Source organism: Pseudonaja textilis, chromosome 2 (assembly GCF_049901715.1).
Source record: "Pseudonaja textilis isolate UNSWEBS1 chromosome 2, rPseTex1.2, whole genome shotgun sequence".
Taxonomy (NCBI): Eukaryota; Metazoa; Chordata; class Lepidosauria; order Squamata; family Elapidae; genus Pseudonaja; species Pseudonaja textilis.
This window is the reverse complement of record NC_141991.1, coordinates 73,718,142-73,736,466: the sequence shown is the minus strand read 5'-3', so window position 1 is coordinate 73,736,466 and position 18,325 is coordinate 73,718,142. Positions and strand designations below refer to the sequence as shown.

At 35.6% G+C, this 18,325-nt stretch overlaps 1 protein-coding gene across 2 annotated transcripts in view; it reads right to left on the bottom strand.

The window, feature by feature from the left end:
- Window positions 1-1,190: 1,190 nt before the first annotated feature.
- The window catches only part of FLT4 (fms related receptor tyrosine kinase 4), a 105,077-nt gene continuing 87,942 nt past the window's right edge, over window positions 1,191-18,325 (bottom strand). For both annotated transcript variants that reach the window (XM_026696589.2, XM_087924299.1), the window contains exons 24-30: window positions 18,206-18,317; window positions 17,295-17,394; window positions 16,937-17,042; window positions 10,556-10,695; window positions 9,316-9,436; window positions 6,282-6,367; window positions 1,191-1,850 (exon numbers count right to left, since the gene is read on the bottom strand). In XM_026696589.2, coding sequence (XP_026552374.2) covers window positions 1,631-1,850; window positions 6,282-6,367; window positions 9,316-9,436; window positions 10,556-10,695; window positions 16,937-17,042; window positions 17,295-17,394; window positions 18,206-18,317 — 885 coding nt within the window. In that variant the 3' untranslated portion in view covers window positions 1,191-1,630. The remainder of the gene's footprint in view (window positions 1,851-6,281; window positions 6,368-9,315; window positions 9,437-10,555; window positions 10,696-16,936; window positions 17,043-17,294; window positions 17,395-18,205; window positions 18,318-18,325) is intronic.

Sequence of the window (18,325 nt, the reverse complement as noted above, 5' to 3'; positions counted from 1 at the left end):
ACCTCATGTAGCTGGAGTATGTCAGCAGTTCCTGCAAAATGAAGGCATTGATGCTATGGACTGGCCCGCCCATTCCCCAGACCGGAATCCAATTGAGCACATCTGGGACATCATGTCTCGGTCCATCCACCAACACCATGTTGCACCACAGACTGTCCAGGAGTTGGGGGATGCTTTAGTCCAGGTGTGGGAGAGATCCCTCAGGAGACCATCCGCCACCTCATCAAGAGCATGCCCAGGCATTGTAGGGAGGTCATACAGGCACGTGGAGGCCACACACACTACTGAGCCTCGTTTTGACTTGTTTTAAGGACATTACATCAAAGTTGGATCAGCCTGTAGTGGTTTTTTCCACTTTAATTTTGAGTGTAACTCCAAATCCAGACCTCCATGGGTTGCTAAATTTGATTTCCATTGATAATTTTTGTGTGATTTTGTTGTCAGCACATTCAACTATGTAATGAACAAAGTATTTAATAAGAATATTTCATTCATTCAGATCTAGGATGTCTTATTTTTGTGTTCCCTTTATTTTTTTGAGCAGTGTATATAGATTTTACAAGGACAATACCAACTTTTTGGTAGGATCATAGATCACATTAATTTTCTGATCCCTTAACAGAAGTTGCAAAACCATCAAACCGAAAAAGGAAGATTGTTTAGGTGACATAGATCCTTTACAGAATACTTTAAAAGATTCATAATTTGGACATATAAAGGATTGTGAGTTTTTAAAATTTCATTCTCTATTTTTAGACATATCTCTTATTGGTTATACAATTTCTGCTTCTCAGTGAAAGTGGTATAATTCACACCAGGCCTGGAATGTTATGTAAACTCAGACAGTTGTATTTTATTCAATAAATAATGGTTAAACAAACTAATTTCTTGCAGTATGTGAAACTAATCCAGGAAAATAAAATCTCCTTAAATTGCTGAATTTCCTAAGGCACACACACAAATGAAATATTTCCTTTTGGCATTGTAGCAATTTCCACATGTCTAAAGCAGTGCAAGTATGGAAAATATTTGAGCTGGGAGACTATTTTAGTGTCTAATATAAACGAAATAAGTCTATGAAAGACTTAAATATAGTTACACCTTGTTTATTGGAATGTCTACATTGAGTGAAGGATTATCCAAGCTTGGGGATGTTGCTGCTTCACCATTGCCCACATTAATTAAAAAAAAAAATCCATCTCTCCTAATAGAGGGAAAAAACAAGAGCAGAAACAAACCAAACTGCATCAGGAAAATTGCTCAGCTAAGACATATCTATTTTTATCTGACCTGAAATAAAGCTCGTTATGGCAAACTATTTCAATGGAGTCTGAATCCTGAGCAATGATTGAAGCTCTCAAAAGAGATCCCACACACTGCATCTGAGATCTCTTCCTTAAAAGAGCATCGGAGCAAGGATTTTCATTCATGTCAAAGGCAAGAAAAGTGTTTAGGTTGAAAGGCATAGCATCCATCTTCCTAACCAAGGAGTTCTCCATCTGTTCCACAAGAATCACCCTTGTGGTTTCTTCTAGGACAAGAAATATAATCTTCACTGAAGGGTACACTGGTACACAAAGAGAAGAAGTTGCTGGATCTTAGCAAGGTGTCTCCATGACTGTCTTCCCCTTTAACATTGGTCTGAAAAGAACGAAGCATGAAGGAGGGAGGGACTGGTGCCTTCATTTGGTGGAGTGCAGTTGCCTTCCTCAGACTGTTCTGATAGTTCCCCATATTCACTATTATAAAAAGTCTGACCTCGGAGCTCTGATTGATATAATGGCTGACTTCTGCCCCTTGGCTTGGATTGATCCACTGTTGGGTCTGTATTTTGGTTGGATCCTTTACTACTGTTGGAGGAAAAAAAAAACCAGGAAGTCAGTTCCAACAAAGATATATTCTAACTGAAGCTTCCTCAAAAAGTTTGTGAACAACAGAAAGGTCAAAATAAGAACAAACCATTTTGAAGATGGGTTGGTCTGGAAGATGTATAAATTTAGGTAAGAAAAAAAAGAAGCTACAAAGTAAGCACATCTTTCTAAAGCCATGCTATAACAAGCCAAATCTATACTTGAGTATTTTTCCAGTTACATCAATGTGAGCTACAGCCTTAAGCAATATTCTCACAGCTTTTATGACTACATTTTCATCTTTTTTTTGGAGAATAACGTTTATAGCATTTCTTTAAGTTCCACTCTTCAACAAATCAAAATCATTTCCATAAACATGCCATAACTTTTACCTCTATCTCCATGTATCCAACTAGTCTTCTTGTTTAGCCTTTTTCATTCTCTATTCTTTCCATCAAAATTATTCTGCATTTTCTTTTCTTTTTACTACAGCTGTGCAATCTTTCCATATTCTACCATACCTTTCATCCTTTTTTGTAGCACTAATTCTTTTATATGCAGCATTTTTAGCTGCAATCTGTTTCACCAAATGGCCTGCACATTTTCCATCATCCATGCATTTCTGTGGCATTCTGTAATGTAATTCTTTTCATGATTTTTTTATTTTATAGTTTATGATTTTAGTATTGGTTTTATTGTTGTGAGCCACCCAAAAAGTTATGTTTAAGTTGGATAGCCATACAAATGTTTCAAATAAACAAATTTCTGCTCGTGGAAGCTTTCATATCCATGGCCCTTATATTACTATTCACTGTTGGGAGATTAATGCAGTTTCTGGTATTTTTGACACAAGACTGAGTCCTTCCTGCAGCCAATCTACTTTCTACTTGTTTAATTTAATTTTATTACTTTTCCCAAGATTCACTGTTGACACTATTTAAAAAAATGGCATATCTACATTCAGCAGCTTTTATCAGCCTGGTATCATTCACCAATTCTCTCAAACTTTCATCATAAACACATTTTGTCAATCAAATTATAACGTTAGATTTGTATTCATTATCTTGCCATCTCTACATATGAATAGACTTATGCTTAAACCACACATTCCAAACAGACTTTTTCCATAAGCAGATAAAGAATCCCTATTCTATTCATAAATGGCCCAGTCAGTTTTTCTGTATCACAACAAATACCATCTAAACAATTTCAGTAACATATCACCATCTCTTAAAATAAAAGCAGTGATCTTTTCTTCCCATATCCCATCCCTTATCTGTAAATAAATCCTGAAAGCCTCAACACTTTAGTCAACAGGAAAACCAATAAATTGGTTGGAAATGAAAAATTATGTATTTTTACTTTGATCAAATAAATCAACATCATATTGCTGTTTTTTAGTTTTAACAATTTTGATCTTTAATCCCTTCAAATAATATCTTAAAATTTGATTTCTTTTCTTTTTTTCTTTGTTTCTTCTCACAAAATTCTTCAAAGCATTAACAAGCCTTTTTTGTAAATCCAATATAAGAAAATTATCAAGGTCGGGCTTCCAGTTTGAGCTTCTTCAGTGATAGACCGAAACCTCGTCTCTGCGAGGCTTCGATCCGTGCTCGCCGCTGGAGCGCCCCGAGCTGGCTGGTTTCGGGGCTAAGCCACCCCGTAGAGGTGGTGAAGAGGGGGGAGACTGCCTGCAGGGTTGAGGAGAGCCACATCTCTCCTCCCCAGCTGGCCATTACTCCCTTTCCCGAAGGTGGTTGCAGCGGTGGTCAGAAATGGCCACCACAAAGAAGAACTTGACCGAAAAAGAATGTGCAAGAGGAAGATAAGAGGAGAAAGTTTTGGTTGACCGGGTCAAACAGCAAAAGCAACAAATAAGGTACCCTGGAATTGAAACTATTAAAAAACAATAACATTGTTCCCTAAGAAGATTTTTAAGCTGCGAAGGAGAGAGAAAAGGGAAAAGATTTGATTTTTTTTCTCCTTTTCCTATACTGACAGCTAAGAGACTTAAGTAAGAAATTGGAAAAAAATCCACTTTTACATCAATAGGCATTTAATGCTGAAAATAAAAAGTCAAAGGGATAATAAAGATTTCTGGAGAATTAAAAGCTTTTGAAAACAGGAAAGGAGAGAGGAAGAATAAAAGGGCAGGATCTGGAAGGAAGGAAACTGCCTGGAATTAAAAAAGAACTTATAGCAAAATCTCAACAAGACTTCCAAAAGATACATTCTAACTGAAATATCGCAACAAAAACCCCAGGAATAGAAAGTCGAAAAAGAAATAAGAAGATATAACTCGGGACTATCTGGATTACTTGATGACTTCTGGTTCTTGGTTATTGTTTTGAATGACTAAAACCAATCGGGTGGTTGTTTAAAACTGTTTAAAATGGCTCCACTTGTAGAAGAACTGAAAATGGAACTTAAAAAGTACAAAGAAGATGCACGAGAAGGGAGAGGTTCTTTTGGCTTTGTATTTCAGTTTTTAGAAATGGAGATTTGGAATTATGAGAAACAACAAGAAATGCCTGCAGAACAAGAAGATTGCGACAAAGAAGAAGCCATCTTTAATGAACAAGTAATCTTAGATGGGGGGGGGGAAAGGAAAGGGGGGGAAAGAGAATGGAAAGTTTAAGATTGGGAAAAACAACTCCAAAAAAATATAGAGTGAAAAATAAGTATAAAACCAGAAAGCAACAGAAGAGGGAAATGCAGAAGAGAGAATTAGAAATAGAGAGACAAGGGGGTAAAAAGGGGAGGGAGAAGATGAGAGGGAAGAAAGAAAGGAAAAGAAGTCATAAAGGACAGAAACAAAATACAGAGAAACAGGGCCTATTTAGAGATAATGGGTGAAAATTTAACAGAAAAAGGGATTCTGCAAAGGTACATAAGAAATAATTTCAGAAAATATGAAACAATGTATGATTAAAATGTCTGATAAAATAGCTATCGTAATTCAGTGGAATACTTGTCAATAAATAAATGTCATAAAAGGAATATTTAATGATTTATAAAATGTGAAGAGAAATAAGGGAAAAATTAATTATGGAGATTATATGTGTTTTTAAGGAAGTATGATATTTAATTGAAAAGAAGTGTTAAAGAAGTTAAGATTTTAATGATTATTAATGATAGAACTGAACTGGAATGGAATGAGGGTTTATAATTACATATATTTACAATCTTTTTTTAAAAAAAAAATAGTGTGTATTATAAGAATGTACCAAGCAGAATTCGATTGGAAGTTATGTATTATGTATTATATTGAAGGTCATAACCTTAAGGTATATATTGAAGTTTAAATAAGAGTTGAATAGATGTAATTAAAAGATATAAAGGTGTCATACTCCAATTAGTAACTACAGGAGAAAACTTGTTTAATGAGAAAAGTTAATATGAAATTGAAACAGAATAGACAAAAGTATAATATAATGATTTTAATTGAGATGAGATAATCAAATTAAAATCGAGAAAATCAAAAGAGGGGAAAAACTATATAGAAAATGTAACATAGTATAAGATATGGAATAGAATATAAAAAGGAGCATGAAATTGAGTTTTGTGTCTGTATAAAGAAGTTCAACCCGGGACCATGCTATTTTCAAAAAAGATGTTTTACTTGTATTTTGTATGTGTGAAAACCCAAATAAAACTTTATTAAAAAGAAAAAAGAAAATTATCAAGGTCATAATCTGGGTTTGTTATTTGTATATCCCTTTTACTGTAAGTATTAAGACATCAGCCAGTGTAGTTTGTATGTTCAGAGTAGTATCTTTTTCCATATTGTTTTAAAATCACTCTCAATTGTCAAGTTAAACTTGTTTCTCTTTCATACCTTCTACGTTATGGAATTGAGACTATTTGTGCCAGAAAGTAAATCTCCCTTTGTCTGCAATAGCTGTTTTGAATGCAAAGGGAAAAAATGCATCTTGAGCCTGTGTCAAATGCCCACCATGGTCATGCCCACCCCCGGCCCTCCAAGGTCAAGCACAACCCTGATGCGGCCCTCAGTGAAATTGAATTTGACACCCATGATCTAATCCGTTTGTTACACACATACAATCACACTGCAAGGGTATAGCAAGGGTGCTATTACCCAAGTAAAGTTCATCCTTACTCTTGGGTTTTTTATCCTGAGCACTGAAAACGCATCCCATTTCCCTAGGAATGGCAACACTATCTGTGTTGCCTTTAAGCAGTATTCTTCACTTTCTTTGCAGATTTCAAATACTGTAGCTCTTTTGAAAAGTCATTCCATTTAATCACAAGTTTTGCTTTAGGTGCCTTTAGCAGTGCTGCCACAAGCACCAGTTTTCAGGAGAGCATATATTTTGGGTCTTCTAGTCCACTGGCAGAAAGCACCATTGGGCATTTTGAATGACCAAGAAGAGAGAGAACATCATTTGGGAGAGCATGATAATGAAGTACCTGAATGCACCTTCTTTTCTGTGCCTGTTTTCTATCCTCTCAAACTCCTCTGATGCCAAAACCATCCCACTGTCTGTCTGATTATCCTGCAAGAAGTAGAAGCAATGGTTAAAAGGGAGGACAGAATGCATAAACCGCATACAGTATGCAATTATCTGTTTCATTTTGTACTTTTGCACATGTGCTAATGCTGTTCTCTTTTTCTAATATATCTATATATTAGAATATATAGAGAATATATATATGTTAGGGATCTATTATATACTGGGAAAATAATTGTTGATATGTGGCTTTTTATATTTGTGCATATGCAAATGAGCACAACTTTCAGTACAGACTTTATAGAGGAATAAGATGGAACGAATTTGTGTTTAAAAAAACAGAAAAGTACAGAGTCTCCCAAATCTAAGAGGGGGGAAAACATTTATTCCTATAAATGCCAACACAGTTTCTGTACATGCGTCCAAATTGCCAAAATGGAAAAATGACTTGCTATATAACATGGCAGAATAATTGCTGATGGAAATTGAGGCATATTTGGGAAGGAGCAAATGATGAATAGTGTACTGTAAACTTGTGGCGCATGTCCCATCATTTTTTCATCATTGTGGATTGTTTCATACACATACTGATGAACAGGAAGGAGGAGTAGCTTTATTTATTTTTATTTTATTTTATTTTATTTTTCTCTAAATAATAAAGAGTGGCAACAGATTACCAGAGAGAAATTATAGGCATTGGAAAGAATAAATACTTTTCATGCCTTTCTTATGAAAATGCCTATCATTCTTCTGTTCACATTATCTTGGCTAAGCCTGCAAGTGGGGCGGGGAGGGGAATCTGAAATTCTCTGTCTAAAAGGAACCATTTTTTTGGAGCTTTGAGATTACAAATTGGTGCAAAACCTTGTTGTCTCAAGGTTCCTGTATGCAGGTGAACACACATGCACACACACGCATATGCACATGTGTACACACACACACACACACATTCATTTATAGACGTATCTCTGCATATGCGTTGTCACTGACAGGCACCATACATGCAAAGGTTTTGCTATTTCCACCATTACTAAAGCATTTACTGTAGATATTTTTGTGGTGCCAGGGAAGCATCTACAGAATGGAAATGGTGAAGATGGATTCTAGTGCATAATCCTCTGCATGTAAGTTATGTTCTCAACCAAGTAGCTGTCAAGTATGCCAGGGAACATAGGTATATCAGTTTGGTCTAGAGGTTAAGGCATCAGGCTAGAAAGCAGGATACTGTGAGTTCAAGTCTCGCATTAGCCATAAAAACTTGTTGGGCGATTTGGGTCCAGCCCAACTCACCTCACAGTGTTGTTCTTGTGGGGAAAATAGGAAGAAGAGATGCTGGATATGTTTGCATCTTGAATTATTTGTGAAAAATAACACAGACAGAATACAAACAAAAGAACCCCAAACAAATGGAGAATAGTTACATATATACTTCCATTCCCATTTTCAATTGTACTGTCTGCTGAAGGAAAAGTCTACTGGGATGCTATTCACAAACCAGAAAGGAGTATTGGGAGATGTGAGTCCTGAGGTTTTTACTTTCTCCACACTGAAATCATACTATATTCCGCTGTGTCTCACCCAAATGTAACTTTTTTAAAAATCCAATCAGTGTGATTGTGTCTAGTTGAATGTAAAATCTAGTTAATATCTTTCTTCTTTATTTAGAAAGCTTCTTGGCTATTCACACAAGCTAGTTGCGATTTATGTGAGTGTTTCATTATGGCAGAAAATGAAACATGCACATATATAATTTTTAATGTACAGTAATCTTTAGATTACTGTACAAATTTCTGTCACAGCAGATTGCAGCACCTAACTGATCTTGACTGATTCTGAGAAAGCTAAACAGTCTGATCTTGGTTGTATTAATGGATTAACAGAATTGGAAGGTACCTTGTAGGCCATCTGGTCCAACCCCTCCGCCCCCAGCCTAAACAGGAGCCCCAACACCATTTCTGACAGATGGCAGTCTAGTCTCTTCTTGAAAGCTTCCAGTGATGAAGCTCCCACAACTTCTGAAGGCAAGCTATTCCATTGGTTGATTGCTATCACTGTCAGAAAATTTATCCTTGTTTTCAGATTGAATCTCTCCTTGTTCAGTTTCCATTAATTATTACTTGTCTGGCCTTCAGGTGCTTTGGAAAATAGCTTGACCCCCCTCCTCTCTGTGGCAGCCCCTCAAATATCGGAACACTGCTATAATGTCTCCCCTGGTCCTTTTCTTCACTAGACTAGACATGTTCAGTTCCTGCAACCATTCATCATATGTTTTAGTCTCCAGTCCCCTAATCATCTCTGCACTCTTTCTAGAGTCTCAACATCTTTTTTATAGTGTGGTGACCAAAACTGGATGTAGTATTCTAGGTGTGGTCTTACTAAGGCTTTATAGAGTGGAATCCACTAGGATATCCCAGGACTAAATTGGGAAGTTGAAACATCATCAAGGTCACGAAGAATGCAATAGCCAGCCCATTTATTTATTTGATTTACATAGCTGCCAATCTCACATAATGTGACTCTGGGCATCTTACATAAAATAGATAAATAAAATACATAATGTAAAATTAAAACACATAGCAACTGAGCTTCATAAAATAACTGTCAACAAATCCAGGAGACAGGATTTATCACAATTTAGTTTTTAGGGCCTTGTGAAAATGCAACATAGTGGTGGAAGGCTAACCTAATCTCAGGTATAATGTACTACAGGGCAGGTGCCTTGGCAGAAAAGGACTTCCTCTTGAGTCCTGCCAGCAGACACTCCACGCTTCTTCTATTGGACCAGGTGGGATGACTAGAAATAGCTAGGAAAGAGATGGCTCTATAAGTAGCTGAGTCTAAAGTCATCAAGGCTACCTTTCTGTATTGCTGAATATTTCTATGTATACAAAAGGAGTCACTCAGTTTGAAGACATCTTTACTTTTGCAGAAAAATAAGTACAAATTAATGGCTTTTGCATTTCCTTTTGTTACCTTTAAAACTATCTACTCACCGGATGAGCTTTATACATAGTTTGGGTCATAGGAAATTCTTCAAAAGTCTTTAATCTGGATGGACATCGTATTTGATTTCCGCCAGTCAAACAGCCAGGGAAAGATACACAATTATAATATCTATGAGAGGAAAATCAGAGAAGATACAGAATTCAGCTCTGGTAGCCTTCATTTTTTGTTCTTCTTTGAATCAACCTGGATTAATTACAAATACTAACTCTGCAGCAAATTATCAGCTTGGGCTGAAGGAATTCTTTCCCCAGATTGCATATTTAAGGTCTACCTGTACATCATATAATTATGTTTGCAGCAATCTCCTTTTTTATGAAATATACAATCAATGTGCTTGGGATCAAGAAAGGAAGATCAACATGGAATTATCCATGTTTAAATTTTCCAGCCTATCAGGGAAAGAGCAAAAAAAAAAAAAGAATTATAGAGAAGTTTTAAAACCTCGCTCTTCCCATTGCTATTCTTCCATTTTGATAGCAGCCTCCAAGGCTGATTTTCATTTTAAAATATAGGAATATAAGAATCTGCCTTAGTATTCAAACCCATATTATTTGTCCATCTAATGCTGAATTATCTATCTGTAATTGTACTTATAAAATACATTAAAATCAATTGTCACCTAATACTTGATAGAGATGCCAAAGATTATATGTGATACTTTGGGCATGCAAAGGATTATTTTCCCTATCATGATCCCCTTTCTCTTATATTAGGACACTTTTATACATCTTTTCAGCACAACTCAGATTAATCTTCCTAATCTTCTAACAAAAGCATAGAAACTTAATCTCTTTGCGTTAGAAACATCTAATCCTTTGATTGGAAATAGTGAATTTCTTTTTCTGTGTCACAAGTCCTGTCACTTTGTAATTTCAATTGGCAGTTTCCTTCTTAGTGCTTGAGGTAGCCATCTTTAGTAATACAGAGAAGATATTCATTGTCCTACAGGAAGTAGGACATGCTAACTGTTGACTTATTATGAAAGCAGCCCTCTGCATATACATTATACAAATAAGCCTAATCCAAATAATTGTGAAGTCTATTTTAAATAAACAGAATTTAAAAAGTCTCATTGGAAAGGTTTTAGATGTGACTGGTAATGTTGAGGAAAGTTTTATCAGTATGAGAAAGATATGCAATCCTTGTAAAATCTTTGTTCAAACATTGGCTGTCTTTGGGCTACTTCTGACTTCCTATCATATTTTTCAAAAACCAGTACCAGCTTACCTTGCTGCTATATTATGACAGTGTATCTTCATGTCAAATTCTTCTTCATCAGAATTCTGCTGAATGGATGAAGCCACCTGGGAGAAGCCATCATCTTCAGAACTATGAGAGTCATTTAACGGGATATAATCTTTCCCCTCCTAATAGAATCCAGATAAATTTATGAGTAATGATGATAGAATATTTTACCAACAGGAAGCACAGTAATGGATATAAATACAATTTTGGTGTCCTCTTTGTATCGTTAATAAGACAGAGTTGGAGAACATCTATAAAGAGTTGCCTATGATGGTGTAGACATATACTGAGGAAAGTAATAAACAATAATTTATCTCATAAAAATGATACAACACATTAGCCTTTAACATTTAACTATTTGCATAATTATCAGTTCCATGGAATTTCATTTCTAGAAGCGGCCATAATATAAAATACCCAAATAAGCAAGACTAGAATATAATATATCAATTTCTAGTTTTGTAACATTTGAAACTAAGGCATTCCATTCCAACCTTGTATTAATTGCTGATGGAACAACTAAAATTAGTGGATAATTATTTTAGCTTATAGATAGAAAATATTTTTTTCAAGAATTTAGTCATGAGGACCAATATGGTTTTTTAACTTAAAAGAGAGTTAAACGATAAAGTTAGAACTGTACTGGATATTTTGGAATATTTGGAACAAGGTACCGAAAAACATGCTGCACTGATCTTTTTAGATGGAGAGAAGACTTATAATAATTTGAACTGGACTTTTTGATTAATTAAAAATTTGAAAATATGATTTTGGAGAGAATTTTACAAAATGAGTGAAATTGATTTACATTTCATGGGCAGCACAAATAATTGTTAATACGGATTTAACCTGTTTTACCTAGGATGTTACTTTTTGTTTCAGGCAGTATCTGTTTTGACAATTGATGGTTCATTTAAACCAGTGGTTCTTAACCTGGGCGATATCGCCCCCCATGGGGTGATTTTGTTTTTCAGGGGGCAATGGAACGAAAAGGGGCAATGTGGGGGCAAAGGAACGGAAGGGGGGCGATATGGGGGCAATGGAGTGAGAAGTTTTGGGGACACTTTTGAGACTTTTTTCGTACAGTGAACCGCTGTATATCTGTCATACAAAAACATCAGATCGCTCACTATTAGTGGATTGAACTGTGTTTTAAAATGTTTCTCCAGCTAGCTTCAGTACAGAACGCCATACATATGTGAATATGCATCGGTTATCTTCATGCGCGTTGCACAGCAGCCTCTATCACTCTACCCATACAGTGGCGTGCCATTGGCCAGAATGGGCAGTGATGGAGGGGTGAGCGCTTCTTTTGAAACATTGCATGCTGAGTGGATGTCCCATGATGTCAACGTAACTGTTGAAACTAGGTTTATCGACGTCAACATGTGTTTTATAGTGTTCCAGTGCAGTCGAAAATTTAATTTGCAGTTAGTACCTTTCATTTTGAAGACCTCTCAACATGGCTGAGAAGAGGAAGTGTAGCCAATATTCGATGGAATACCTAAAATTGGGATTCATTCCATCTCCTTCCAACGTACAGCTTCCATTTTGTCTTCTTTGTGAGAAAACATTTTCAAATGAAGCAATGAAGCCTTCCTGACTGAAAGATCATTTGGTAAGAATTCATTCGGATAAAGCCGACAAACCGGTATCGTTTTTCCAATCCTTAAAGGCCAAGTTTGAGGATTGCAGCACTGTTGAGAAGTTATTTGGAAAATCATCACTCAACGCCGACAAGGGGCTCATTTGTTCCTATGAAGTATCTTTGTTGATAACAAAATGTGTCAAGCCTCACGCGATCGCTGATTTTACCAGCAGTGAAACAAATTGTTGCCACCATGTTGGGGCCCAGTGCAAGCACTGTCACACAATCGATTCCTTTGAGCAGTGAAACCGTATCAAAAAGAATTGATGAAATGGCTGCTGATGTGGAAGAAAGGCTTATTGACAGCTTGAAAAGTACAGAATTCGTGATGCAGGTTGATGAGTCAACAATTTGTGAAAATGAAGCCTTGTTATTGGCTTATGTCCGTTTCATCAACAGAAATGAAGAGATCAGGGAAGAACTGTTATTTGCTCAAAATTTAGCCACTGACACAAAAGGTTCTTCAATATTTAAAAAGGTTGAAGAGTTTTTTAATGAGAAAAACATCCCTTTGATAAATGTCGTGGCATGTGCATCCGACTGAGCTGCATCCATGGTTGGATGATATCGTGGCTTCAAGCTCATCTAAAATCGGTTGGACCTTGAGTTATGACTGTCCATTGCATTGTTCATAGACAGCACCTTGACTCAAAAAATTTGAGTGGCCGTTTGCACGAGTCTATATGTTACGTCATTAACACTGTGAATAAAATTAAGTCAAATGCCTTGAACAACCGACTTTTTCACAAGCTTCGTGAAGAAAATGACGAGAAGTTTGAATGTCTCCTTTTGCACACTGAAGTAAGGTGGCTTTCAAAAGGAAAGTGTTTGCAGCGATTCCACGAACTTTTTGGCACAGTTGTCGAATTTCTTTAATCCATTGATCCAAGTCTAAGCAGTTCTCTTAAACTTTGACGTCTGGATGTAGCTTATCTTGCTGATGTTTTTGACAAGCTGAATGAAGTGAACGTAAAGCTGCAAGGAGATAAAATCAATTTTCTTAAGGCCAAAGTTATAATCTGCTCATTTATTTCCAAACTGGACCTCCTTGCAAGCAACATGAGTCGCTAGGAGCTGTATCAGTTCCCAAGCCTTGGTAATGAACGTCAACTCCAAGCAGAAGATTTGGACATTTTTTTCTGCCACTTGAAGCAACTAAAAGAAGATATGGAAACCAGATTCTATGATCTGATAAATCTGGAAGTGGCCACTTGGGTGCTAAATCCTTTCACAGCAGACTTTGCACAACCTCATCCCAAACTGCAAGAGCCACTGACAGATCTGAAATACTACTGTGAAGCCCAATCACATTTTCAGAGTTACGGCTAAGAAGCTCTTTGGGTGAAAATGAGGAACACTTATCCGATATTGTGGGAGGAAGTTAAGTTGCTTCTTTTAGCCTTTCCTTCCACTTACTTAGTGGAGTGGGGCTTCAGCGCCGTCCAACAGATCCTTTCTAAGTCAAGGAACATGATGAAGATCACTGAGCGTGGCGATTTAAGAATGAGATTAACAAAAATGGTTCCAGACATCAAGAAATTGGCATCAGCTCACCAAGCACAAGGCAGCCATTGATGTTCTTTTTTTGCTTTTTGTGTACATACATTTTCTTTGTTAATAATTGTCTCAGCTCTTATCGTTGTATTTTCTTGCATTGGATTTCACGTTCCAGTTTGAGTTTTCGGCTTCGTTTTAGAATTCTTGTTGTGCTCTGTAAAACATTTTGTGTGTCTCTTTGGCAAATTGTACCTTTTTAGCATGCACTCCAGTTCGATATTATATTTTGGTTTCTCGGTTTTATGGTTTCAATTTTTTTTTGTCTTCTTCATGTAAACTTTAACTTTTTGTGTGTGTGTGTGTGTGTGTATAATCTATCTTCAGTTTAGGCATTAAATTTGTCGCTCTGATTTTTGTTGCTTTCCTTCTGTAAAAATTTTCTTTCTGTCTTTTTATCCCTTTTTACAGTGTGCATGAATATATATTTTCCTCGAATCTTAATTTAGTTTCAGAGTTTTCGTCTTGAAATTCTTAGTTCCTGCACTCCGGTTTGTTCTTATGCCCTTTTTATATTTCTTTTTGCATCTTAAAATTTACTTATAATTAAATCATTAAATGTTACTGGTTTTTTTCAGGCATTTCATTTTCTTGCAATTGAATTTTCTTTTTCAGTGGTCATTGCATTTAAGTGTCTTGAATAAATAAGATAATAATGAAATACACGTATCACAAAGTTTGGGAGTAAAGTGATGGGTGGCATCAGAATTTTTCACACAGTTGAGATATGGGAAAATGACTGGAAATAAATTATTTGCATCAATATGTCCTGATTTCAATTTTAAAGAAAAAAAAAGTGTTTGCATAAATTGAAGAATTATTTCCCTGTGTTGTGATTGAGAGGTTATGTTAGGGGAGGGGGGGTGATGATAACTTCCTCAATGGCTTAAGGGGGCGATTCTTTCAAAAAGGTTAAGAACCACTGATTTAAACAACGGCAGAAGTATGTATCTAAATTTGTATTGCAAGAGGACACCTCCCCCACAAATAAGGTATTTCAAGATGGAAAGGAAATAAGAGGATTGGGTCTACCAGATTTAAAATTATACATTCAAATTGTGCTGCTGAGAAATAGTAGCTATTGAAGTTAGAAGCGGAATGTATCTGTGATATGAAAGCTAAGGTTAATGTAGATTTTAAAAAACCTTTATAGATAATTGCATAAACCAGAAAATATGCACTTATGACTTGTAATTTTGATTAGAATAAAATGTATATAATAAAAAAATAAGGGTTTTTTTTTTGTAACCATGGACTAAGAGATGATTTTGTAATCATACTTGTATTTGCTGCAAACAAAATCAAGCTTCTGTTTCATTTTATCTTTTCTTTCTGGATGTTTGTCTTTCTCTTTTATTTCTTTTCTTTATTATATTACTTTTTGTTAACTTTTATTTTCTCTTTACAACTTTTAATAAAATTTATATAAAAATATCATTATCAATTGGGAAGAATGGTGAAATCACAGTAGAGAGAGAAATCATGTCAATTCTTTTGTGATACAAATAAGCCAGCCAGTTTGATGATATACCCTGGGTGGGGGGTTGGGAACATGGGAATAATATCAAAAACTGGGTCACAAAATCTGTGACTTGTAAGTCCAGGGGGTTATTCCAAGAAAACATACTGCTTGATCTTATGCAACTAAATAATGTGAGTGCATGAAGAACAGCAATGAAGAATAGCAATGGAAAGCAATCAAGAATACTTTAACATTATCAAAGAGAATAATAATAAATTGGGTGGGTTTTTAAAAACTGAAAACTGTCTAGCAAGTTTCAGAGGCTTCAAAAATAGCATTATAATTCAACATTTCTGATGCCAAATACAGCCTAATGCAGTTCTTATCCTCTGTCTGCTTCCAGCTGCACATTCTGCAGTATATAATAAACAACTATAATCCAAAACTAAATATTGAGTATAGCCAAGATACAGTCAATGCATTTTTTTGGTCATGATATTCTTGCACACAATTTATTAATACGAAGTCTAATTGTTTTGTGACTTTCTTAGCATAGAAGGAATCAACCTAGTAATACCACAAGTTGTATGTATGTATGTATGTATGTATGTATGTATGTATGTAAAATACATATTTTTATCTCAGATCTGCCTGTGGCACACAGCAATCTAGACTGAATAGGATATTTGTGGGATATGATAAGCTGCATTTGTTAACCGGAACAGAGCAAAGAAGATTCTTTATCAGAATGGCTGGAACATAAAGTGGTTTCTTCCAACTTGATGATATTGCATAGGTATAATATAATAAACAGTTTATGCTTCTAGCTTTTAATATAAGGACTATGAAAACATTACATGTCTGTCCAATAACATCTAATTTAGAGGTATACGATTGCATTGAAAGCTATGCCACATATTATGTAATGACAGAGCCACTTTAAGAGGGAAATGGGAGTCTCTAAATATTCATTCTCACAAACTGATAACCAGCTTAAACACCAGATCACACTATGTTTACTCAGTAATAATAACATCTGCCTGCAAGCAAGAACAGGCAAGAGCAAAACAGAAAAAGCAATAGAAAATGAAGAAACTGAGGTGCTCTGGGACTTTAGAATTCTAAGAGATAGGCACCTGCAACATAATATCCCAGACTTAACTGTTGATAAGAAAAATAAAAAAGTCTAGATGGTGGATGTTGCAGTACTTGTAGACTGCAGAATAGAAGAAAAAGAACTGGAGAAAATTAACAAATATAAACACCTGGAAATAGAAACAGAATGATTGTGGCAAAAGAAAACAAAGGCAGTGCCTTGGGTGCAATCCCAAAACAACTGAAGCACCAGTTGAATACTATCGGCATTGACAAAATATCATGGGTCAATTGCAAAAGGCAGTGTTACCTTTAACAACGATACCTTTAATACCATCAAACATCAACATCTCTCTATCCCTTCAGAAGGACTTGTTAGATGGATAAAATGCCAAATCCATTCTGAACATAGAATAGAATAGAATAGAATTCTTTATTGGCCAAGTGTGATTGGACACACAAGGAATTTGTCTTGGTGCAATCATCTGGCTGATTGTGTGACAAAACAACAACAACAACAACAACAACAACAATAATAATAAACTCCAAATATTGCTGACTACTTCTGCTTGTGTTTGTGTTCTGATAATAATTGGAAACTGACCTGTTGAACATTCTCTTGAAGAAGATCTCCCAGAATCTCAACCAAATCAGAGAATGTTGGCCTTTCTTTGGGATCTCCATACCAACAATTCAGCATGATTCTGTAGCTGCAAAGAACCAATTTTTGCATAAGATTAGTTAGGTACAGATGAAATGAAAAAGCTCTATAAAATAAAAACCCAACCTTAAACTGGATGCTATACTTGAGACCAGTTGTGTTACTACAAAAGAGATGCAAGCAGTTAGACTATAATTCATCTCAGTCTCCCATACAAGAAGCTCTGAAACCTCCTGCGCATCTATAATTTGTTGATTTAGTATCTTCATTGTTGGTTATATATTGAAGTACTTTGACTCACATTTCTGCAGTAGCATATTCTGGAGCTCTCATCCTGGTGCCATCTTTTAGTCTTTGGCAAAATTCCTCATTGATTTGTACTCCAGGGTAAGGGGAGGCTCCTAAAAAGATGCAGTGGTATAAAGAGAAAGGGGAATTCAAGAAATAGATGGATTCTTGCAGCTGTATCTATCTACTGTTTTGATTAAATGCAATATAATAAAATACAGGCATTAAAAAAATAATTCTGTAATGGAATCTAATTCACAATGACTGTTTTGTAGCTACTCAGAAGCCATTAAACAAGATGAAACATCCTCTGTAAAAAGGGTCAGAATCACAAGATTTGTTTGTGGTTGTTCAATAACTACTCAAGACATTTCCAAGTCTTAATTTCTAAAGTTGGCATGATATGGGAATGTTACAAACATTCTCAGAATTAAAAGTAAAGTCCACTTCAAACTAAGTTTGACTCCTAATGGCTTTATGGATTATCTGTGTAATTTCCTTGGCAAGAATATCAAAATGGGTTGTCATTGTCTTCCATGATGTTTTTTAATTTCAAAATCTAGCTTATAGTGCTGGTATCTTTTGTTGGTCTTTCATCCAAACACTATCCAGTATTGATTCTGCTTAGGTTTTTGAACTCAGTTAAAATCAGGTAGATGTTGCCATTTTAATTATAACTGGACCATAATTAAAATCTGGTTTATTAGTTTTGAGATAGTAGATCATTGACATATGCAGCATCCAGTCATAAGTTTTGTAATGATAAAACAAGTAGATGAATTTTGCAACTGATCACTTAACTGTAGGAAATACAGGTGATGGGGGGAATCCCGAAATATGGAGAGTGTTGCAGTCTACTTTTAAAATTGTATGCTCATAAAATCATAGCTAATCCCATAAAGAGAACTAATATTTAATACTTACCTAAAGAGAATATCTCCCACAATAGGACTCCAAAGGACCAGACATCACTCTGAGTAGTATAAACTTTGTCAAAGATGCTTTCTGGAGCCATCCACTTGAGTGGAAGACGGGCCTATAGTA